Source organism: Phaseolus vulgaris, chromosome 7 (assembly GCF_051622355.1).
Source record: "Phaseolus vulgaris cultivar YP4 chromosome 7, ASM5162235v1, whole genome shotgun sequence".
Classification (NCBI taxonomy): domain Eukaryota; kingdom Viridiplantae; phylum Streptophyta; class Magnoliopsida; order Fabales; family Fabaceae; genus Phaseolus; species Phaseolus vulgaris.
This window is the reverse complement of record NC_143504.1, coordinates 47,858,169-47,883,315: the sequence shown is the minus strand read 5'-3', so window position 1 is coordinate 47,883,315 and position 25,147 is coordinate 47,858,169. Positions and strand designations below refer to the sequence as shown.

Here is a 25,147-nt window from a genome sequence, read left to right as displayed (position 1 = left end):
TAATTTAATTATATCTTCCCCCAATTTATTATTTGTTTAAAAGTCTTAACTCATTTTTTTTTTACATATTTTATTCCTAACTTTTTAAAATTACATAACAATGTTGGTTTGAGTGGTAATTGACTAGATTCCTTTAAATGAGATCTATATTTAAATATGGTGGATAATTATAACACGAGAATGAGACTTCGCTGAAAATAGTCAACAAAATTTCCGATTAAGATTCACTGTTTACATATTTTAAATCTTAAACATATTTTTGATGATTTTAAATTATCAATAAACATATAAACTTATATTTAAAATAACTTTTTAATATAATCATGACTTTAAATCAACATTATTAGAAAAAAAACTCTATTTTAATTTTGTACTGGTGATTGTCCTGCCTGTGAAGAATCGATTGGCGAGTGATTATTAAAAGAAAATGAAATTTGTTAATAATGATGTAAACACGTTATTTTTTTAAATAGGTATATTTATTGATGTTTGATGAAGTCAAAAGTGGTTGATCGGTTTTAACTTTCAAGCCATAGTTTCAAGTTACGTTATAAAAATAGGGAAAAATAGTCAAGTCCATTTCAATTCCAATACTTACCAAATATTCATGGCCTCACATATACTACGTTTAGTTTAAGGGAAAAAAAAAAGAAAAAAGAGACGACTTATAAGTTATTTAGTAAAAAAATTAAAGAAAGTAAAGTTAAATATGCATGTAAAACATTATAATACCCTTTTGTAAGAAAAATATACACATAAGACTACTTTAGGTATTTAGTGTATTGACCTATCTTCTTTCTTCCATGTTTTTCATTTTGGGGAGATTTTAAATTTAGGGTGTCACACCATTTTTTCCTTTCTACTTTCTACTTAGAATTAAACATTAGGAAAAACAAAAGTTTTATCACCTTTCCTTGCTTCCTGTTCCTGTTGGGTGAAGTTCATATATTAAACTAAACGAAAATCAAGTATAATATAAAGACATCCATTAAATGTCATTACATGTTGTCGAAATGAAATTCTAAATCTAATTAGAGAACACCCATAATTTTTATAATGCTGCATGTAAACTTTCTTCTAATATAAATATCCACCAAGTCAGATCAAGTTACTCAACTTTCATTTTTTTAACCTATGACTTGATCAAAATGGCTTGATTTACAAACCTAACTTTCGCCTCTCAACTCAATCCAACTTGTTACTTTTTTCTAGGTTCAATTTTGATTTTTCCAAGCTGATCACGTGTTCACCTCTAAGTAAAATATCATTAATTCTCTTTTTACTTATTTCCTATTTAATAATGACTATATAATTTATCACAAACACTGAGATTAAATAAGAATGTTCTAGTCTAAATGCAATAATATTTTACTTCTATTAAAGTATTCTTTAACCTGCATGCATTAACAATAAATACCAATAGTAGAATGGAGGCAATAATAAGAGTAAGAAAATTATCAACCCGAATCCCTCACCCCGCCGACTACTGTTCTACTACCCTGATCCAGCTGGAAATAGTTAGCAAATAATGGGAGGTGAAAACAATAGTTCATGCTTCCTACATGGTAAAACACTGGAAAGAAATAGCAGTGAACTAAGCATAACACATAAACATACTATTGTTTGGTGTCAATGCGACTCAGAATATTGATCTTCTCATACCGGATGAAACCAATAAAGAAATGAACTTCTAATATAATCAATATGTGTTCTATGGGAAAAATCAATAAATTAATAATCAATGTCTAAATGAATTTTCATGTTACAGAAAATTACAAATTGTATTGACAACAGATGGGTCAGGAGAAATGAGAATTATACAGCTTTCTATTATCCACCATCATTCAGTAAAGCTTACTCTGTTTGTTATCCCTCTTAAGCTGCACCTTTAATTTCTTACCACCTAATTGACATCCGTTCATCATACTAATGGCAGATTGAGCAGCTTCTGGAGTATCGAAACTAACAAACCCTGCAAACGGGGGCTAATCAGATACAAGCTCCACCCAAAACTCATCAAATTCATTAACAGGCCTAACAGTCTTACCAAAACATTTGCTTACACCAGTCGCTTTATCAACAAAAATTTTAGCACTCAAAATTCTACCAAACTGTTGGAATGCATTTGCAAGCTCTTGGTCTCCGTATTCTTGAGGTATGTGATAAATAAATAAATTGGCACCAGGTGGTCCTAAGAAAAATTAAAATAATGAAAATAAATTCAATTATCAAGGGACTAACATTTCCCGCTCTAAGGAAAGACATAGGAAAAGGCCTATTATAATAAAGAATAGATAATAACAACCTTCAATCTGACCATTGGAATTTTTACTGGCACCTGAAGATGAATAGTTGTTATTCCCACCTGCAGGTGAAACAGAACCAAGAGAACTACTCACTGGCCTCGGACTTGCAATTCCTCTGGGATATACCATTGGATGCTGTATACCTGGCATGGCAGGATAAGAGCCCATGTAACTTGCAGGAGGCGCAGGATAATTTCTAGGGTTCATACCGTGACCAAGTTCAGGCCTCACTGCATTTACTTGGTTCATGTTCATATTATGAAAACCTGGTTGATTCTGCATTGGTGGAAAACGGTATGGCATGAGCCCATAACCCCCGGGAGCCTATTAAGAAAACATGATTATTCAGACATATACTCCATCAAGAAGTTAGGCATGAAAAATAACAAACATTAATTCATAAATGTAATAATATCGGATATCGGATAAGGCATCATGATTAAACTGAAGAAAGTTCACTGAATTAAGGTGGAAAATGCAACATATTCTACTAGCGCATTACAACATAACTAACCTGATAACCATATCCATTATATGAAGGAACATAACCCATTGGCAAGGCTCCATATAATGAGGGTTGCTGAGGATCAGCATGCGGCATGTTAGAAACTTGGGACTGTGCTTTTTGAGCCCTTCGAGCTTGTCTTTCCTTTTCAGTATCTGCCCATTTAACAACCAAAGGAACACTTGAACCCTGTAGAAAGAAAAATAATCATCAGATTCTATTTGTCTGAATTTATATAATTTTCAGTTAGCCATTTCATTGACAATTTTCACCATGTATGAGTAGCAAACATATCAACCACTAAGGAAAAAAAGTTCTACTGTGCTAACATGGTACAAAATAATTAGGTGTCTAAATGAACATAGTATTTGATTAGTCAACTTCTGCAACATTAGTGACTGTGGAGTGGAAATGTAAATTTGAAGTAAATCCTATGCCAATTAGTTTTGAATGAATGAAATGCACGTCTAACAACACCATGATGCTAGTTTGCAAGTGTGTTAGTTCTTCTTCATATTTATCATGTCATATGCATGATTGCCTATCTGGACAAGTGTGTTCCTGTATAACATTCCCAAGTTTGAGCTATAATCAAGTAGTGCAAACATATAGCAAGCTTCACAGGCCAGGGCTGAATTTTCTCTTTTGCCAAGCTTGAATTCAGTTCAAGTTCAACCCTGTCATATAAACATCGTGTTAATCTAAGCCTACAAATTATCTTACACAAACCAAATGGAGGCCTGTTTCCCTTTCATAAAATTGAAGAGCTCAAAATCAGCTCTACATTTCTAAATCAAGAGAAGGATTAAAAAATTAGAATAATAAACCAAGTACTGGTGCTCCAGCAATAAAATCTGAGACACACGATTAAATGTTCACATCCCTCACCAACAGGATTTTGTGGCTGGAAGCTGCTTGAAGGTCCAAAGTGCTGCAATAACCATTTACAACTAAAATTGTAATTTAGTTTTAAAGCATGCACTTTTCCATTCTACCACATTAGGGACCACAAATATGTTCCTGAATCTAAAACAACTCATAATGCGAAGAATGATCAATAATGTCCAATCCATTAAACTGAAGATCAGTCTGTGTTAATTTACAATTTAGCAAACAGTATCGTCAAAATTGAAAATACTGCTTCCAAATTGGAAATTATCATCAATTGGCTGACCATATAGTGGCATCCACAAGATGCATTAAGTCAATTTCTCTCATTCTCAACGTAACTATCACATAGTAATCAATGAAAAATTCCTAAACACTCATAATATTACACACGTGTTCCACTAGTACCAATAACCACATAAATAAATACTGTCAAATATTCGTCTGATGGTTTTAACAAACCCCAACCTCCATTGTATGCTTTCCATTGATTGCCTCAAGAGCAGCTAGGGCCTGTTCTTTGGTTTCATACTTCAAAAATGCACATCCTGCACAAAGGAATACAGCTAAATAAAGGTTTGATATTAAGAAGCACCAAATCCCAAAAGGAATAAAGGATAGCTTCATTTGTAACATTAGGTACCTTTACTTGTCTGCTGAGAACCTCTTAAAATCTGTAAATCCTTTATCTTTCCATACTTTGAGAAAAGATCAGAGACTTCATCTTCAGAAATATTCTTTGGAAGCATGCCAATAAAGAGTTTGTGTTCTGGACACAGAGACAATACAATATCATTTATGGAGACCCAGTACTCGTCTAAAATTGAGAAGAGGAACTTCTCATTCTTACATAATGCATAACAAAGGAGTTGCTGAACAAAATATTTAACTACAACATGATTTTATCACACCTAATCTTTCCAATTCGCCATCAGCATACTTCACTTGCAACGGACTGGAAGCCTGAATTGGACACAACAAATAGGATGCTTACCAATCAGAAGGAGAATAGTTTTATTGTCAGATCATAGTTACTAAAGTAAAAATGTAACGTGTCATCAATTGTAGCTTGTTATGCAAATATTCTAAATTTGGTTTAGCTTGTTATGCATATTTCAAGCGCAACTATCTGGACCTACAATTAAACAGAATAGCAGACACCCAGCCGGGACACCTAAGTAACCACCTGAAAGTGGAGTATGGTACAGAAGGACCTTTTCCTATTAACAATATCAAAGATGCATGAAATCAAGTTTCTAAAAGAGATCATTGTCAATTCATTGACGCTTATTTTTACTTTTTCAGTTTACAGACAAACATCAATCATTGATTCCCAAACTTTGAAATGAATAAGTATTGCTCACCGGACCACAACTTTGAAAACAAACTTGAACTGTGTACATATAATCTCAGAACAATTGTAAATAATTATACGATTGACTTCAATTCAACTTGCAAAATGCAAACCCTTAGACGACCAATTTTCCCGCTGTACACTCAAATAAGCTTAACAGGCACATATTTCATAATGATAAAAATAAACTTATTTATATTTCTACTCGATCTCTCAAAGTTAACATAGATTGAGGCCTACCCTAATAATATTAGGTGTTTAGTTAAACAGTGATTGGGTGTGTGTGTGTGTGTGTTAGTGTAGGCTGCCCAAATATCAAACATAGCAAGTGCCTAGATAGATAGAAATTGCTAAAAATAGAGAGATGTAGTGGGCAAATCAAGAGGTGGTGGTCAGCATCAGCGACTTTTATAGAAGCAGCCTCTTATTCCACACTAGGATTCAAATTCCACGCCATCAAAACATTCCACTTCGAACACTCTCAAAAGCAGACAAGAAGAAGAAGAAGAAGAAGAAAAAGGAAGATGCGCGAAGGGCACTGACCCCAGGAAGCGTTTTCTTGTTGTGACATGCATTGACCGCCTTATCCGCTTCTTCCCTGGAGGGACAAATCAGAAAGCAGCATCCTGCGAGCAAAGAAACACAAATCCGAAGCATGCCACCACGCACATTTGAATTTGAATTGAAATTGGAGTTTGGGGGCAGTTACTACCTCGGGAGGCACGAGAAACTTTGTCTCTGATGACGTTGACCTCGTCAACCAAGGCGAAGTCCTTGAACATTGCAAGCACTTCATCCTCCGTCATGCTCTTGGGCACTTGACCTACGAACAGCTTCACACTCTCCTCGCTACTGGATTTACTCTCTTCCTTCACCTCCGCCATCAATGACAACCGCAACCACCACAAATCTTTCTCTCTCCGCTTTTCTCTCAGTAACAACACTCTCTCTCGTGTTTCCAAAAATTGGGCGCCTGTGACTCTACGTGTCGTGTGATTTGGTTTGGATTGGAGTGGTCGTAGGGAAATGGCAATTGCAATTGCAAGAACTTAGATCTTCCATGGTAATAACAAAAATAAATTATTATTATTATTATTCTATAGTTATTTTGAAATTAGAAAATAGGATGGTGATAATTATTGTTAATAGTGAATGATTTGAGTAAGGGCTGGAATGTGGGGAATTTTACGAAAATGCCACGAGGTACAGCTGTTGAGGTCGTGGTGGTGGTAGTGGCGTAGTGGGTGCTGCTCGTGGGGTGGGTGCCCTTCATTCTTCAATCTTTATTCTCACTCAACTTATTAATCAAACTTCTAATCTACTACTAATCTAAACGCTAATCATTTTCCACCTAATAATAATACTACTTTTAAATATAATACTTTCATATATCAAATTTCACGCATTTTTTAATTTTTTAAAATTTTAATCATTACTTCTAAAAAAATGAACTGCGCCTATTAATTTCAACTGTCGACTAAATTGCATGAAAGTGACTTGCTTCGGTTTAAATTATTATTTTTAAAATTTAACTCGATGTATTTAAATTTATTCAAATCCAATCATTGTGTAATACCTATTGTACAATCTCTAATCATAATTTTATCTTCCACCCTATTTTCAAAGGTGTAAGAGTTAGATACTCTTGTTCGTGTGAATTGATGATGAGTCCCATAATACAAAACAAACTGATTAAATTGTACTTATAATGTCTCTAGTTTCAACTATAGACTTTAGATTTTTTTTTTCACGTGTTTTGATATTTTAATTTATTGCTACGAAGTATCTTCATTTAGCCATATATATTACATTTCAGATAAACATTTAATAACACATGTGAAATAATAAATACAAAATTTTAATGCTAAATAAACAAATGCTTATCTTACTAAAAACAAATTAACCTAACCATAACTAAATTAATTTAAGTTAAATATTTTTTTTTCCATGTACTATTAGGTGAAGTTGATTTTTATTTTTAATACAAACATTTTGATATTTATATTAAGGAAACTATTGAAATATGCTATAATTACTCATCACTTACAAAATATTATAATATTATAACACAGTAAACTATGAATTGGTTTATTACGTAAAAAAAATTATAATAATTTTCTTATTATATATGCCAAGTATAAAATTTGAATTAAAGATAAAAACTAATAAACCCAATTAAATATACTCAAGTGAAATTTGGTTTTACTTTAAACTCAGACCAATCCAACTCCTAAACATGCGCACTACACTACAAGGAAAAATAAAATATTAAATTGTGATATTCCTTTGAATTATCTTAATACGGTGTTTGAATTTTGAAAAACGCTAATAGACAAAATTGTCTATCCATCTCAAGCTCCGTTGATAATACGTTGTTGCGTTGGATAAAGTTATAATATAATTTAGTTTAAAATGAGTTAGGCAGAATTAGTTTTAGTAATCAAATTTAGTTTCAGATAAAGCTGAATTAATGAGACAAGATAGTGAAAAATACCCCTGTTATTTCTTAATTCCTTGAGAAATAAAGAAAAGAAAACAGCAAAAAAACAAAAACTACAACATCATAGAACAACTCCTACAATATGCTAGTTGGAACATAGACGTTGGAACCTGTCTTGTCAAGAAGCTCATAACTTTTATAAAAAAGTGCACACAGCAACTCCCTTCTGCAATCAATGAGTATTTATAAATCTAAAGTACACTTACATTGCAATTTTTACTAATCATGAGCTTCACCTGAACTTTGCCCTTTTCATGCCAAACCTGTTTGACAAGCCCCTAAACCTACATTTACTTGCTGTTCTTTTGCTTTCTAAGATTTGAAATTTCATTCCTTTCTAATTCATTTATTAAATTTATAGCTAGATCGTGCTTTTTTTACTAGTCTCATTTTGTGGAAAGTTATGGTACCTAAGAATCAAGACATAAAATGATAAAATGTACGACCGACCATAACTATTAACTGAATCAGTAACAATTATTCACGATCAACCATGACCATATACAGTAAATTTATTTTCGCATGCACATGCTATGATGATATGATTTTTTTTTTTTGCTTAAAATATATAGAAATTAGATTCTTAAGATTATGTAAAATAGAAAAAAAAATGTTAAGAGTTTTTGGTATCTTGTCCTGGTAATTTGGACAATGTTGGTCACAGAATTATTGGGATTGTATCAGACCCTACATAACACCATCAATATCATTACATAAAGATTATGTACTGAAGAAACTAAACAGTACGAATGGTTTAATTGATGATAATTGGTGAGTCAGAGGACTTACTTTCCCTTGCCATGCCAATTGATAGAAGATTACACGTAACAATAGGATTGCTAAGAGACTAAAGAAAGAAACTTCCTTAAAATCAAATGATGGTTCCAACCAAAATTCCAATTAGGAATGCCTTTCACGTTATACCTACGAATATGTATCTTGTCATAGTTTCTCCAAAAATGTACTTACTCACCGAAATCCCTCATAATTAAATAGCTCACTAACCTAGAATACAAAACAAGAAACAGAAGTAAAAACGCACAGTATGTATTCAATTTCTGAGAGATGAGAAAACCCATCTAAACATTCAAACCATCCATGCAAAAAATAACCAATATTCAATACCCTTTTCTTAATACAATCCTGAGTGTCTCTAACTGGTCAGGACCACAATGCAGTAAATGGGGAAAGGGAAAAAGAAGCATGGCAAGGCAACTGCATGCTAGACGAATGAATCTCTTAATATCGTTTGCGTTATTGCAGGTAAAAAGTGTAATCTGGTTCACTGGGGAATGCACTTCATGGGGAATGCACTTCAAGTGATCGGTGCAAATAATGAGAATAACTACCAAAAAGAATTTTCCCAACTGGGAGGGATTTTTTCCGCAAAAAGATTAGTTCTTCAGCATTTCATTAATGATAGTGAGGTTAGTTGGTGTATGCACTAGCTACCCGTGGAGAGTCGTGTCACTAGATTGCCTGCAATCCAGCGAGCTTCCTTAGCTCCTCGCATAATATAAATGTAATCGTGGTTTGTGGCCCTAATCTTGCAAAAATTGCAAAGCCCCTGAGACAAAAGTTACCGAATAAGTAAACTAATAAACAGACAGTAGTTGTGATTTGTGAAAAATTTCAGTAAGTCATGGAAGATTTTATATGTGTGAAACAAAGCTCAGGAACACGAATCATGCTGACCAACATAAACTCACCCTTTGTAAAGTCCCCTTGGACCCTCACTGAGCAGTACCTGGTACCACATATAAGAAATGCATTATATAACAGTAATTTTATAGTGAATGCAATTATGCATACATGAATGACATCCTATTCATAGTTGGGGTTTATGGAAGCCATTTCCTTATTATTATTACAAACTACTGTAGTAAATAATTTCATCCGACTTCGATTCTTTAAACCCTTTCAGAGATGTGAGGAAGAGAGAGAAAGATTTAGGAGTTCTTCCTTTTTGTTGTTTAGTATCTTTTACTTTTTCTTGAATAATATTCTTCATTATAGACACAGGAGGGAGGCCAAGAATTTTCTAAACCAAAATACAATGCAATCACTCTTCTTGGACCTTTTAGGTGTTATTACATAAGCAGTCAGCACACACTTTCTCTAACAAAAAAGAATCAGGACAAGCTAGAATTGATTTCATGAATGCATGAAAGTAACATAGAACTTACAGGCACAGTGCCAAATTATCAACAAAAGTCAACCTTTCAAAGCAAGATAAACTAAGAATTTACTGGATTGGCAATATGCTAGCCAAAGAAATCCTCGTTAAAAAGAGTTTAATGAAGGTACCAATAGTACGAAATTACAACAACAGTATAAATCTCACAGGAACGAAGTTCTTAGAAGGCTAAATATGCCCAGCCTCGTGAACAAATTGATTTAAAGGTCAATTGCTTAATATTTCCAAACGATAACAATTTTAAATGTACAACTATGGCCTCCACTCCGGAATTTATCTTTTCTTTTTACAAGTTCCATCAAGGAAAATTAAAAAACTTGTTCCCCAAATCCCTTTAGTCCATCAAACCTGGCAATGGAAAATTGAGGAGTAGTTTCACATAACACTATAATATTAAGCTATGTCCCATTTTAGACAAAAATTGAGCTATGCTCTTTAAATCCTCCTACAATCTAGTAGTCATCGTCATCACATTAAAATGCCTGTTCTCTTGATATCATTTCAGGGTTCGGCCAAAAGTTTGTGAAGGTATGAAGAATGATAAAAATATATTGGGCAACAATGTAATCTAATTGGGTAAAGTAGCAGAAGACTGGTAGAAAAGAAAAGAAAAAAAGTTAATACCTGGTATGCACAATGAAACCCTCCTTTATATATTCTAATTCCCGGGGCTTCTCGTTGCAGCATGAGACGTGTTTTAACGATATCAATGGGTGCAGTTACAAGGGTGCTCAGTATGCCAGCAGCAGTGCTTGAGCTATACAAGGAGCAAACCGTAATTACTTCAGCTAGGTTTACAAAATAATGATAAATTGTGAAAGCACAAGTTCAGATAATCCAGACTTGTATGGTATGCCAATCTAGAAAAAAAAAAGTGTTTCAGTTTGTCAGATGAACAAAACCGGTTAGACAACTTCCATAAGATATGTACTTTAGTTTCAATACACAATCAAATCAATTTGAAAGCAAACCCTCGTTGGATTTATTCAGATTAATAATATAAATTTTTTGTTCAAATTTTTTCAGTCTTATTATTCTAAGGCTGTCCACCCATGATTTCGATCAATTTTCAGGCTTTAACACATACTCCATTTACTTTGAATCAGTTTGTATCAGAAAAGATGTAAAGAAGAAACAAAATTAGCAGCAGTGTCATACATCAGATGTAGGGGAAATCCTTCTTCAAGAGATGTCCACCTTACTAAAATCTGCATAATAACAAAATGAAACAAATGATCAAAAGGTAATAAGAGAGTTGACAGTGAAGACAATAATGAAGGGGGGAGAGAAACAGAAAAACAAAAATACAGATTAAAAGTTTACCTGCTTGGTTTCGTCATATGTAGCCAGCTGGGATGCAGTCAAGACAGCCGCTCTGGCCATGGCAGGGCCCACCCCCTTCCACAAAGCTTTGATTCCCTCTTCAGATACAGTCCTTCGAAGCTCTGAAATTGGTCCACTCTTTGTCATGTCTGGATTCATTTGCAAACGGACCTGATTGTGGGAATATGATTTTGAAGAAAAAAGGAAAAAGTATTTAATTTAATACTAAAAGATATGAGACCTCACCTTGAGAACTTCCATTGGATTGGTCAGCGCAGTTGCAATAGCGCCAGCAAACATTCCCGAAGCAATTTTAACTAAAACATTGGAGGAGCCAAAAGCAAGATCACAGGCATGCTTAGAGGGTTCATAAAGGCCCAAGCGCAGTCCTCCATAAACAACTGACCTTGTTAGTGCAGGTGTCAAACCTTGATACAAAGACTTTGGTCCTTCATTTTTCACAGCACTTAAAAATATTTTTCCCTGAACAAATGCTCAGCTGATAAACTTTTGTATCATAATGTGATAACTAAGGTCTAAAGAGGAAAGATTGTACTCAGCACACTACCATTCCACTCAAAGGACCTTTCTGGCCAACAAGTTGCATTTGTAGCCTTACTTTCAATACATCTGCATAGAACATAGAAACATTATATATAGATATCTTCAATGATTTATTACTTCGTAACATATGCAAGAGCTCAATCTCATGTGATCTTCACCAACTTAATGAAATTTTCATTACAGCTGTAGACTTCACTTGTAGCTTCAAAAAGTTTCTAATCTGGCTTGCCACTTGTGAAGTATGGGTACCAAAAAAATAGAATCAACACCTAACTTAGTCCTCAAAATATATATGCAGCATCACATTGTTCTTTCATTCATAAATATATCAAATCAGTCCTCAAGATATAAAGGTGCATAGACTCACAGTCTAACAAAAAATAATAACACTTATACGACATTATATGCACACTTTCTCATAGCACTTTTAACACACTGGATGCCTACCAGTATTATATAAGTATTGTGGGTGAAAGTAATTCATATTTTTTTATGCATGTGAGTGAATTTTAATTTAGTACCATTCATTCTCAACTTTGAGATTTTGATTTTGTCAACCTCTATACCAACTTCAGCATAAAGCAGATCTCCTTTTAGAGAACCTTGAAACAACCTATTTATTCTTTCATCAACAGTAAAGATTTCTCACTAAATCTAACCATATCCAGTCTCTCCCTATATATACAGTGTCACCTTTAAGCAGATAATATTGAATACAATACAACTCAATTCACTCTCAAACCCCATCTTTATAGGATATACAGAAAATTAAAATTGTCATTTAATGTCACACTTTTGCCATCAATTTGGACATGAGATGAAATCAAATTGACCATTGAAGGAACAATCTGATGCCATACACAGTCAAAAGGAAACAGAAGAGTGATTCTATACTGATACACAGCTTATACACAATCAAATCCACGAATTCAAATTGCAAGAATGCGGAAAACAGGGTCGCAACACTTAATGATGCAAGGTTGTTGGTGAAGAAAAAAAATACAACTTTGAAAATCCAAGTTAATATCCAAACGGCCCTTAGCAGAATAAACACAAATAAAAGTAGTAGCAAGTGACACAGAATCAAAGTACCTAAAGGGTGAGTAATTGCAGTTGCAACCGCCACGGAAAGTCCACTTGTAGCAAAGTGGTTGAAAACAGTGGAAGGTGACGCAGCCCAGTGCTGTTTGTCATCGTTTTCGACTCCTGACACATTTTCTTCTCAATACCCATCATTCAAAATTAAAACTGTATACTTGATCTTGCAGAATAAATCACGGGAAACAAATTTTTTTGACTGAATTTGACATTTGGATAAAAGGAATAGAAGAAAACATAACCTGAAGGTGTGGAATCGTCTGAGGTGAAATTCCCAGACATGTTGTAGCTTTTTCGGGGTCCCTGTTAATGTGTGAAAACTGAAAACTGAAAACTGAAAACTGAAATGTCTTAACAGATCTTCTCTCTTTGATTTGTGATTTGAAACTGAGCACATGCAAAACAAGGTGAAGAGAAAATACCTGCTCCTATGGATTCGGGGAAAAAGAAGAATATGACTAAACAAATAATAAATTAATTAACTATTCATTTCTTCTCAAAAGTATATTTAGAGGATTAATTATTTACATTCTTTTAATCTCTGGGTATATTAATATTTTGTTGACTGTAAAATTGATGCTTTATTCCATAATAAATCAACAAAGAAAGGAGAGAGTGAGAAGAAAATAGATGGAGAAAAATATTCTTAGTAAAAGTGTATACAATTTTTCCCATGATTTTCTCATAGATATGTTCATCATGTGTTATGCTAGATACTAAAAATTGCATTAAGTTGGATGATAATTTAATTACACAGGTTTAATCACTTGTATCAATTCATATATTCTTGTAATAGATTTGTGACTTTATAATAATTATCCTGAAAATACTGTGACTGTAATTAAGATATGCTAGTAATACAGTATTTTAGAGCTCACTCTTTGTTTAATTGAAATTATTAAGACAAAATTTATGATGGAATCCACTCTCCATAGAGTCTCTCTTTAAAATACATGTATTAGATGGTGTATTAACAAATCTTTTTTGTAAGTTTATATTAATTTACAGTAAAACTTTGATAAGAAAAACACTTATATATATAAATGGGGATTGAATTTTGTAATTATTCTTTTATTTTTGTATTACTTTATATTCTTATATTCATTAACTAATTTTTTTTATTATCTAAAAAATTACTAATAAATATTGAAAGTAATTTTATTGTATAAGTATGAAAATATTATAATTTTTAAAAAAAATTAAAATATTTTATAAATATTTATTATAAATATTTTATTATAATTTCATTTTTTTATTTTGATAAAAATAGAAATATTCCTATTATATAACTGTATATAACTATACTATTATAATATTATAAAAGTTGATAAGTTTTTTTTTTTAATTTTAATGATATTTAATTAATTTTATTATAATAGTTAATTTCGTTGAAAGTGGTTTTATTGTATAATTATCAGAATTGTAATTTTTAAACAAATAATAAATATTTTATAAATATTTCTGATTTTATTATATTTTTTATTTTTATTTTGATAGATATTTATAAATATTCCTATTATATAACTATATTATTATGAAGCTGATAACAAAATATTTTTTTATAATTTTAATAATAATTTTTAATTACTTTATTCAAAGTGTTTTTATTGCTTAGTTATCAAATTATAACTTTAATAAAACAAAAGTTAAAATATTTTATAAATATTTCTTATACATGTTTTATTATAATTTACTTTTTATTTTGATAAAAAATATAAATATTTCTACTATATAACTATATTATTACAAAAGTTGATAAAAGTTATTTTTTATAATTTTAAAATTATTGTTTAATTAATTTTATTATTATGTTAAAAAGTATATATATATATATATACCTTTTACTTATTAACAAATGTTACATTTCTAAAAAAAAAATTACACTTCTATTTATATAAAATGTTCTGCAAGAAGATTGACCGGTTCAATAAATTAATGTTGGGTGCTTTTAACATGATAAATGATTTCAAATTCAAATATTGAATAAGCACTGCATTAAATATTTATAAATATTTTGAGTGAGAGTTTCATTAGGTATAGTGGTATAAATTAATTTTAATTATAACCAATGTTTTGGTAGAAAGAAAGAAAAAAGATAAAAATTGCATAATAATTATAATTTATTAAATTGCATAATAATTATAATTTATTAAAGCAAGATTACTTTCATAATACATCATAAGCATATTTAATACTATATGGTCATTAAGATGTTTTTGGTAGAGAAAGAAAAGTAAAAAAACAACAGTATTTCACTTCAATGAAAATCCACTTTCTTTGTGTGATGAAATAAAAAATTAAATTTATTCTCAATACTTCTTCTCACTTTTATGTGTTTCCTTTGGCACTAAATAAACAATACAAAACCTACACTTAAAATATATTTATTCAATAATTAATAGGATGACAACTATAATTACCATAATATAGTTACTTATAAAAGCAATTTTTAAAGTGACTTTATTGGAGTTTGTTTACTCTAATAATATTTAAAAAAAAATCAAAATACTTAAATTTGAGAACTAATCCAAACAATTTTTCCATCATTCAGCAATATCCAAAATTAAACAATACAATTTAAAAAAAAAAAAATCGTATGTAAGGAATGTTAATAAAAAGTGAAAAAATGACACTAAAGAATTACTTTTCTCATCATAGTCTCTTCATTAGTAGACTTCTGCTTAACTAGGTAAAGACCTAAGTCGGTCACTGCTACCACTCTGCCACGCCGCCGTTGGCCACTTGCCACGGTCGTTCCATCGGCCTGAAAAAGGTTTAACTTCACTTCTTACTTTTCTCCTCTTTTGTTGTTCGGTTCCATTTTTTCCATTTTAAATATTCAGTTACACATCTTTAATTTTTCTTACCCTTTTTCTGTTTTTCTTTTCCCCAGTTTGCAAGAAGTCCTATTTGTTCTCTCCCTTTCTCATACTCCTAGTTCCAGTTCCAAGGTTCTAACTAACTAACTAGCCCTTTTTCCCTTTTCCTATGGAGTTTGTTCACTTTCTGAGCTTGGTTCAAACTATACATTGAGTGCTTCTTGCATGTCCATTTTTTCTTGAACTCTTGGAACCCTGTCCATTTGTCTTTGGTTTGATCGCATTATTAGTCTTTCTTTTTTTTAGTTGAACTAATAAATCAGGTTTAAGTCAAGGTCTATGTGGATAAAACAGAAGTTGCATCACTAGAATGTTCAGAGATGAAATAAACCTAAGTGTACAGGAATGCTTATCTTTGAGCAGTGATTTGCTTTATATTGTGCTTTTCTTTTGCTTAATTCTCCTTTGATCTGGACTTAGTTTCATTTTTTCCCTTGGAGTTTTGGGTTGCATGTGAAGTCTTTTGGAATCATACTGTGTAGTAGAATAAGAAATCATTCTCTTTTTAGTTTTTTTAGTTGTAGTGATCGGGTGAGAGCAAAGTCGAAACTGAAACTTAGTCATTTTCTTAAAATGAAATTGGCTGCAGAATGTCATCTGATTTTTTTTTCCAAATGTTCAGAATAAATATTTTTCTTTTTCTAATCACCTGACCTGACTGTCAAACCAATCATCTATAGTCCAAGCTGGTTCAGTTTGGGATCCATACCCAACATTAAGAAAAGTGCTCCCCAACCTGTTACCTTTTGACAAGTTTGAATATTGAACAACTCTAAGTCAGCCAACCAGACCTGATTACATCCCTACTCTTTTGCTTCTTTGTAGGGAACTTGAGCGTCTGTCCAGAAAAGTAGATGGTGGGTGAAACGGGGAAGTTGTTTGGTTTGGGATGTGACCCAGTGGTGGGATCACTGACTGCTTCTAAGAAGAGGGAATACAGAGTTACAAACCGTCTCCAAGAGGGGAAGCGCCCTCTGTATGCTGTTGTTTTCAACTTCATTGACTCCCGCTATTTCAATGTTTTTGCCACTGTTGGTGGCAACAGGGTACTCTCTCTTTTCCTCCACCTCCCTTCTATCTTTTCATTCCCCAACTTTTAACCTTTAACACTTTTTCTTCTTAATTCCTCAGGTTACTGTTTATCAATGTCTCGAAGAAGGAGTTATTGCTGTTTTGCAATCTTATGTAGACGAAGATGTAAGTTAACTGTCACACTCTACTCTCTTCTAGCTGTTAGATCTTCATTTCTCTAGGTATGTGTATACAAAACCGCCTCAACTTTTATATGTTTTTATGTAGACCAGAAGGATGAGTCTTTTTACACAGTGAGTTGGGCATGCAATGTTGATGGGGCTCCATTTGTTGTGGCTGGAGGAATCAATGGGGTAATCCGAGTCATTGATGCTGGCACTGAGAAGATACATAAGGTATTCTGATTACAGTAATGAAGTGATCATTAAATATTTGTACATATTATTTAATGCATTTTATTACCAGTCCTTCTTTACTTATAAAATGATAAATACATATATTTATTGCTATATAAAATTAAAATTGTATGTAATTACCTTCTTTAAATAATATTTTATGAACAAAAATCCAATGATTATTTAACAAAAGTATATAAAACCACTGTTGTTAATATATTAAAAAAAAGTAAGTTATAAGTAATTACCTTATTTAGACTAGTAGAAACATAAGGTTGATGCAATAATGATTATAATATAAGTAATAAACTGAGTCATTTTCTTAAAACAAGGTCATGCTTTCCACATTTGCACATGTGCAAAATGTGTCTTTACCTCTCTTTAGGCGTGCCAAAGATGAAGGGTAGATGTCTAGAGTTTTGATTGGGCTTTATGTGAGTCCAATTTATTACAAGAGACCTATCTACCTCTAGGTTTATTTTTGCAAGCCCATATAAGGCAACCTATACTACTAAAAGACAAAATAATGAGAACAATTTATGCCCTCGCCCAGCACACTGGATCTTGTGTCATGTTCCTCCTGAGAGGCCTGGAGCACTCATGGCTTCATCAAAATGTGTAACCAAAAGCAGTTGTTGAAGTGATTGTTTTTTATTAATTGTTATGGTGTATACAAACAATAAATACATCTCTAAAATAAATTGAGCACCTAAAAGGAACCTAATTATCTTAATTTTAAATATTCTTTATTACCCTATTATTTTACTTTATTTTAATTTTAGGTTTTTAGGGCCAAACTAAGTATAGTTAATGGTAATAAATAAAAAAATAACACTTAAGAAAATGATAGGGATCTAAAAATAACAAAAGAAATTGCAAGAACTAAGAACAAATAGAATCCTATTTGCAGGAACATAAATCACATTTAAGTGTCTTTTTTTATTCAATAATGTTGACAATGTATTGGTTGTGTACTAATCCCTACTACTACTACCTGACATTATGTTGTCCTCATAGCAGAGTTTTGTTGGCCATGGAGACTCTGTAAATGAAATCAGGACTCAAACATTAAGGCCATCGCTTGTGATATCTGCAAGCAAAGTAAATGTCTTCTCCATATTTTCCCTATTCAATGAATCCCTTGTTTTTCATTCAATGACATCTATGATTGACCAGGATGAATCTGTCCGCTTGTGGAATGTTCATACTGGAATATGCATTTTGATATTTGCTGGAGCTGGAGGACATCGTAATGAAGTCTTAAGTGTTGTAAGTGTATTCTTCATCTAATATTTCTCTCCCTTTTTCTTGCTTAGTTACCTATTCTTGTTGATAATATAAGATTTGGATTTTGGAGATTAGCCCAACTAACTTTTTCTTGATTACTTTAGGATTTTCATCCATCAGATATATATCGTATTGCAAGTTGTGGCATGGATAACACTGTAAAAATATGGTCTATGAAAGGTAAGATATTTAGTTTTATTTTTGCTGCACTGCTGCTATTATATCATTGGTCACTCTTGTTTTCTCTTGAATCATCTAGATAAGTTTGACAATAATTCCCATAATGCAATAGATAGTCTCTAAAAAGACAAAAACTGAATCAGTCAAGTTTACAAAATACTATTTCAAAAATAATTTGTACTGTTGTTATCTCTAATAAAAAGGGGACTGGACTAGCTAGTTTGACCAGAGAGTCAGTGAAATAGTTAGGTCTCTTGTCTATACAGCTCATAAAACTGTATAAGCAAAAAACTTGCGATGACCAATTGAACTGGTTCAAAACCACAGATAGAAAACCAGCTTGAAGTGTTTTTTTGTTTTACTTTCTATTTCTTTTTTAAATTAAAAGCATTTTCTTTTGCAAAGGCACTAGAAATAAGGTCCATGTGTGGATTGTTATTATTCAATCTTTATTGTGATTATTTTAATCTTGCAGGACCTAAAAGATGGTCCTTTTATGCTAATTTCAAATTTTACCTAACTCTTTCTTATGATTTTGTGGGTGTTTTTTTTACAGAAGTTTGTTTGTTTTTTTCTCAGTATTTTATATAATATTTAGCATATACTTAATTATCATTGGCTTGATCATAATTGAACCAATGAGCATGAGCTAGTGTCTTGACCGATTCTATTGTTCAGATTTTCAAATATTAGTTTCTTTCTACCAAGTAACTACTATTTGATTATATAAAAATTTGTACTGCTAAGAACCATTCACAAGATTAGTTTTAACTTTGAAGAGAAATATTTTAAATTGAAATGGTTGAGAAATTGATATGCTATAATTCAGTTCAACTTTCCAGTCAACTGGATAGATTCTGAAAGTTGTTTATTGGAATGATAATACAGATAAGGGGTATTGTATAACCTCTTGGCGTTTGCATTTTTGTGCAACTGTTTCACTGTTTAGTGATACTGCAACTTATTGATACTTGTTCATGATGCATATTATTACTGGTTATGTATTTTTTTTTCTAGCTTTCTCCAGCTATAATGATATCCCTTCCGGTAACAAAAACTAATGGAGATAATAACAAGAACATAAATGTAACTATATTGGTACTAGGCTGCCATTCTGAACCAACAATCATAACTTGTTTCGTCAGTTATTATCAAAATAAAGGATTAACAAAAAAGGTCTTTTCCATTAAATGGGTTCGGCTACATGGATCAAATGACACCATTGTATCAATTTTTTCAGAGAGGCTATTAATGGTTCCTTGGTCCTCCTTAACCTCTGTTTATCCTTTCTATCATGTCTTACATGTAATGAACTCTTCTTAATGGATTTGACAAGTTGTTTTTGGTATCTTTGATATTTGTTTCATGATAACATTGAAAGCTGCAGGTAACAATTATTTTGTTATATGTTGGAAAGTTCTTGTGTGGAACATGATGCTTCTTTCTGTTTATGCACTAAGTCAATTAAAATAAGTAGTTTGGTTGACGATTTTATAGTTGGATCCCACCATCATACAGCAGTGTCCTGTGCACAAACCAAAATATATACCATTTATGCTTGTGAAATTTTTTTAGTATACCTACCAGTTGTATTGTCCGTTTCATTTTAATCTATCATGTTCGTTATTTTACTGCAGAGTTCTGGACATATGTAGAAAAATCATTCACGTGGACAGATCTTCCTTCTAAGTTTCCCACAAAATATGTCCAGTTTCCTGTAAGCAACAGTTTGATTTTGGTACATATCATCCATCGTTTCTATTTTTTTCTTAATTCTAATACTAGCTGTTCCTAATTTCAGGTATACAATGCTTCAGTTCATTTAAATTATGTTGACTGTAATAGGTGGCTGGGTGATTTTATCCTTTCAAAGGTGAGTGATTGCTCAGTATCAGACTAGTACCTGGTGCTGGTGGAAATTTAATGTTAGATCTGTTGAGGGAAAAAACGGTTCCTAAATCATTAGTATGGTACTTTTTAAATTATAAGGGGAAACAAAAGCAAACGTGTTTAGGCTAGTTTTCCATTTTTGTTACTACAATGGGCCATAGTTATAGTATTTTTTAATTTAAAATTTCACTGATTCACGAGGTTGCTTACTAATTCCTTAAGTAATGGATTATGTTTCGTTTCCAGAGTGTTGACAATGAAATTGTCTTATGGGAACCTAAAGTGAAGGAACAAACTCCTGGGGAGGTTAGTTATAATTATCATCTTTTCTTAGTTATATTTTAATGTGTAACTTCTAATCAGCTTCACTTTTTCTTTTCTTTTTTCATTTATTTTGTGGATCTCTAGGGTGTAGTTGACATCCTTCAGAAATACCCTATTCCCGAGTGTGATATCTGGTTCATCAAGTTTTCTTGTGATTTCCATTTCGACATAGCTGCAGTGGGTAAGCATATCTAGTTGCATTTTTCTTTTAAATTGATTATTTTCTCACTTTTTCTATTCTCTGAATCTGCCAGGTAACAGGGAAGGGAAGATTTTTATCTGGGAATTGCAGTCAAGTCCTCCTGTACTTATTGCGAGGTTCAGTTATCTATCGAGACTATTTCAATGTATTTTCATTTTATGAAATTCTTAAGCTGAATCACCTTGTTCAGGTTGTCACATCCTCAATCAAAATCTCCAATCAGGCAGACTGCTACATCCTTTGATGGAAGGTATTTCTTCATATATTGATGTTACTGCTCATAATTTTGATGCAATGTTGTCTTTTGCTTTTAACTCCAGTCCTTTATTGTGTTTGTTGTAGCACTATATTGAGTTGCTGTGAGGATGGGACAATATGGCGTTGGGATGATGTTACAAACTCCACAACTTAACCGATCTCTGCTTTTACCAATATGATGTACCAATGTCACTGATTAAATCATTTTGTTTAGCCTGTGAATCCACGAGGACTTCCTCAAGCCATGTTAATGTTTGTTCCTAAGTTGTGTATGATTCTTCGTTTGAGATTTGAAATGCAGAAGAGAAAATTTTGGCAATGCCTAAGTTAATGCAAATCATCATGCCATCAGTAGAAGATTATGAAAGGCTTTGTTTTGTCTAACTCATTTAGAAAGCATTCCCATAAATCACACTTTCCAACTTAGTTTTTCCCATAGAAAAAGAATATTTTCCGTTGGCTTTGAAAGCAAACGAGCATTCTGTTTTTCTAACACCAGCAACCGAGTAATTCCAACCGAGTCAATTTCAGATTTATACATCAAAATAAACTGAGGCACTGAAGTTGGACTGTTTCTTCCTGCACCTCCATTATGGAGGTTCCTTTGTCATCTCATACACAACATGTGAAAATACCTTTTTAACCTTCTTGTGTCATTCCCATAGAGTAGTTTCTGAACACACATTTGGAAAAAGACTTTCGAATTATGTAATTCAGAGTCTAAAAGAGACTTTCGAATTACATGAAAAAATATTACGAATTTGAAAAAAGATTTATGGATTATGTAATTCGGAATATTATAGAGGGGTGTTTTTAGAAATATGAAAATGTATGGAGGTGTAGGAAGAAACAACCCTGAAGCTGGTAGGAATGTAAAGGTCCAACCATCTAGTAGGTTGACCCGGAAACCCAGTTACCTAAGTGACTGTGTGAGGGGAGAATTATGTTGAGTCATATGCAATTCTGTTTTTCTGCTGAGTTATAGGTGTAGATACGCAATCCAATTATGTTTTGTTGTTTCTTAGTATTGCGGGATGCCAATGATTGGCGTTAGATCATTTGTTTAAATATTACTATACTGGTAGGTTAAAACCGAGAAGTTCAAGCCGAGAACTACATAGTAAACAACTAAGAGATGTTAGGTTAAAAATCGAGAGGTTTAGACCGAAAGCGAAAAAGACATATAAAAGAATAAAACAAAAATATAAATATTATATAAAAATAAGAGCCCAATTAGATAAAAACTTACAAGAGGGGTGCACAAATAATAAAAAAGGTGTAGAAAGAAAGCCCAAGAGTAAAGGGGAAAGCCCATTAAAGAAACCTTATAAATAGGAGTTCAGAGTAAGAAAAAGGTAAGAGTGATTTTATCTGATGAATATTAAACCATTTCTGACTTGGGCATCGGAGCGACTTGCAGGTACCCCCCACCTGTCGTGAGGAGAAGCCGAGAGCACCTGCCGTGAGGAGAAGCCGAGAGCACCTGCCGTGAGGAAAGGAGAAGCCGAGAGCACCTATCGTGAAGAGAAACCAAGTGTCTAGCCCAAGATAGCATCCAAGCCCAAGATAGTGTCCAGCCCAAGATTGAAGGATTTGCGTGAAGAATTAATCTTGTTAACCTATTTCGAGTGTTCTTGGTCCCTGTTGTAAGAACATTTTGGCGCCCACCGTGGGGTCGGGAGGTAGTTGAAAAGGGTTAAAGACAAGATGGACCAAAGAGGAGAACAAGGTGGAGAACAAGAAGATAATGTTAATATGCCAATGGCGATGTTGGTGCAACTACAAAAAGAATTTGAGATGTTAAAAAAGAATAATGAAGAAGAACTAAGCATGTTGAGAGCCGAAAATGCACATATGAGGAGAAAACTGCAGGAAGAGACAGTTCTGAATTCGTCCTTTGAAACTGTCCAACCTAGGGCGCAGATGAATGAAAGACTTCATCACAATGAAAGTTCCCAGACCAAAAGAAGATTGCTTGAAACCTCTGGGGTTTTTTCAGGAGCATCCTCCAAAAGCATCCGTTCTATGACGTTATAGTTGATACTCCGTTACCTGACAATTGGAAAAATTTGACAATTGACAAATACGATGGAAGCACAGACCCTGATGAACACATTGCAATATATACTACTTGGATAAGCTTGTATACATGGAATGATGCCATTATGTGTAGAGTGTTCCCTACGACGCTGAAAGGAGCAACATTGAGTTGGTTCACGCGCCTCCCACCTTTGAGCATTGATTGTTTCGATATATTGGTGGGAAAGTTTGGTGCTCAATTTGCAACTAGTCGCCCTCATCATTTAACATCAATTGCTTTGGTGAACATAAGACAAGAGAAAGGGGAGTCATTAAGAATGTTCATGGAACGCTTCGGAAAAGTTGCCTTAGGTATTCAAAATCTTAGCGGAGTCATTAAGAATGTTCATGGAACGCTTCGAAAAAGTTGCCTTAGGTATTCGAAATCTTAGCCCAGAGGTTACCATGCACCATATGATAATAGCATTGAAGCCGGGACCCTTTGCCGATAGCCTCTGCAAAAAGCTTGCAACCAATTTGGATGAACTAAGGCAGCGAGCCTCGAAATTCATGCAGATGGAAGAGCTAAGAGAGTTTCGAAACCAAGTGAGGATCGATGGAGGTGAGAGGAGGGGGATGGAAAGAGAAGGCGGACCTACAGTCAGAAGAGCCCGATAAGAGTTCAGAAGTCGAAAATTCCAACAATATACACCTTTGAATACGAATAGAGCAAGAGTTTTGCAAGAAGCCATAATACCACCACCAAGAAAAGCAAGAACACCAGAAAGGGCAGATCATACCGGGCGATGTGAGTATCATAAAAATCATGGCCATCATACAGAAGAGTGCATCGGGTTGAAAGATAGGATAGAATAATTGATCCAAGCAGGACAGTTGAAACGCTTCATCCAAGGAGGAAATGCGAAAACAAGATTAAGTCCTGAAAAAGTGTTGAAAAGGAGAGAAATAGGACAAAGAAGAGTGGAAGGATATGAGAGAAGAGAAGATAGAAGAGTCGAAAAAAAAGAGGATAGGAGGGAGGGAAGGCCAGAACGAAGAGGTGATAGGTTTTATCAAAACACCCAGTCGGTTAGGCGAAGTAGAGAACGAAGTCTGGGAAGGCCGGTCAGAGGATTCATAAATACAATTTCAGGGGGTTTCTCCGGCAAAGAATCTTCATCAGGAAGAAAACAACACTGGAGAAGTATCAAAACCATTAATCACATTTTTAAAAAAAGAACTTTGCCACCAATGCTTTTCACAGATGAAGACTTTCAAGAAATCGATCCCGATCATGATGATCCTATGGTGATAATAGTAGAGATAGCCGAGTATGCTGTCATGAAGACCTTGGTTGATCAAGGGAGTTCAGTTGATATTCTGTTTTGGGATACTTTCAAAAGATTGCACTTGAGTGAAGAAGATATTGTACCTTTCCGGTAACAAATTATTGGCTTCTCGGGCGAAAGAGTCACCACCAAAGGATATGTTGATTTAATGACAACATTCAGCAGAGGCAGTAAGACGAAAAAGATCAAAATCAGGTACTTGGTGGTGGACGCTTCCACATCATACAATGTATTGTTAGGGCGATCTTCTCTGAATAAGTTGGGAGCAATAGTTTTAACACCACATTTAGCAATGAAATTTCCAACGGAGAAGGGGGAGATAGCCACGATATATGTCAATCAAAAAGATGCTCGGGAATGTTATGCAACAGGCTTAAAGATGAATTTAAAAACAAATAGAGATACTGAAAGAATGGTGGCGATGGCAGACTTGGACCCCAGGTTGAATGATGAAAGGTTGGAACCAAAAGAAGAGACAACAGCTATAGTATTGGGCCGGGACGAGAAGCAATGCACTTACATAAGTGGAAGTTTGCCCGAAGAATTGTTAAATAAACTTATCACATTGTTACGCAACAACAAATACCTGTTTGCTTG

The 25,147-nt window shown here is 33.3% G+C and overlaps 3 protein-coding genes across 12 annotated transcripts; 1 reads left to right on the top strand and 2 right to left on the bottom strand.

Annotated features, from left to right (window-relative positions):
- Nucleotides 1-1,668: 1,668 nt before the first annotated feature.
- Nucleotides 1,669-6,376, bottom strand: LOC137829654 (RNA-binding protein BRN1). Of its 2 annotated transcripts, XM_068636509.2 has the most exons (10): nucleotides 5,766-6,342; nucleotides 5,597-5,679; nucleotides 4,611-4,662; nucleotides 4,343-4,468; nucleotides 4,168-4,247; nucleotides 2,821-3,000; nucleotides 2,450-2,630; nucleotides 2,306-2,365; nucleotides 2,048-2,191; nucleotides 1,669-1,972 (listed from the first exon to the last, which is right to left on the bottom strand). In XM_068636509.2, exons 1-10 carry the CDS (start codon nucleotides 5,935-5,937, stop codon nucleotides 1,845-1,847), a joined length of 1,206 nt encoding a protein of 401 aa, XP_068492610.1. In that variant the 5' UTR covers nucleotides 5,938-6,342; the 3' UTR covers nucleotides 1,669-1,844. The 2 variants fall into 2 exon arrangements, with proteins under 2 accessions (XP_068492610.1, XP_068492609.1); XM_068636508.2 differs by having other exon boundaries at nucleotides 2,306-2,630; nucleotides 5,766-6,376.
- Nucleotides 6,377-8,580: 2,204 nt separating this feature from the next.
- LOC137829653 (Mitochondrial substrate carrier family protein) lies at nucleotides 8,581-13,164 on the bottom strand. 2 transcript variants are annotated; one of them, XM_090305391.1, is made up of 10 exons: nucleotides 12,978-13,164; nucleotides 12,730-12,843; nucleotides 11,642-11,703; nucleotides 11,480-11,556; nucleotides 11,320-11,390; nucleotides 11,074-11,244; nucleotides 10,909-10,958; nucleotides 10,375-10,507; nucleotides 9,263-9,300; nucleotides 8,581-9,120 (listed from the first exon to the last, which is right to left on the bottom strand). In XM_090305391.1, exons 5-10 carry the CDS (start codon nucleotides 11,371-11,373, stop codon nucleotides 9,024-9,026), a joined length of 543 nt encoding a protein of 180 aa, XP_090161517.1. In that variant the 5' UTR covers nucleotides 11,374-11,390; nucleotides 11,480-11,556; nucleotides 11,642-11,703; nucleotides 12,730-12,843; nucleotides 12,978-13,164; the 3' UTR covers nucleotides 8,581-9,023. The 2 variants fall into 2 exon arrangements, with proteins under 2 accessions (XP_090161517.1, XP_068492608.1); XM_068636507.1 differs by having other exon boundaries at nucleotides 11,320-11,556; nucleotides 12,978-13,152.
- A 2,199-nt stretch (nucleotides 13,165-15,363) lies between these two features.
- LOC137829661 (polycomb group protein FIE1) lies at nucleotides 15,364-21,508 on the top strand. 8 transcript variants are annotated; one of them, XM_068636522.2, is made up of 15 exons: nucleotides 15,364-15,508; nucleotides 15,629-15,686; nucleotides 16,440-16,660; nucleotides 16,746-16,811; nucleotides 16,914-17,041; nucleotides 18,059-18,142; nucleotides 18,218-18,310; nucleotides 18,433-18,508; nucleotides 20,146-20,225; nucleotides 20,310-20,381; nucleotides 20,645-20,704; nucleotides 20,807-20,903; nucleotides 20,977-21,040; nucleotides 21,115-21,174; nucleotides 21,267-21,508. In XM_068636522.2, the coding sequence occupies exons 4-15, from the start codon at nucleotides 16,760-16,762 to the stop codon at nucleotides 21,334-21,336; spliced, it is 936 nt and encodes a 311-aa protein (XP_068492623.1). In that variant the 5' UTR covers nucleotides 15,364-15,508; nucleotides 15,629-15,686; nucleotides 16,440-16,660; nucleotides 16,746-16,759; the 3' UTR covers nucleotides 21,337-21,508. The 8 variants fall into 8 exon arrangements, with proteins under 8 accessions (XP_068492623.1, XP_068492620.1, XP_068492624.1 ...); XM_068636520.2 differs by having other exon boundaries at nucleotides 15,367-15,508; nucleotides 16,919-17,041; nucleotides 18,062-18,142; XM_068636518.2 differs by having other exon boundaries at nucleotides 15,378-15,508; nucleotides 16,919-17,041.
- The last annotated feature ends 3,639 nt before the right edge of the window (nucleotides 21,509-25,147 follow it).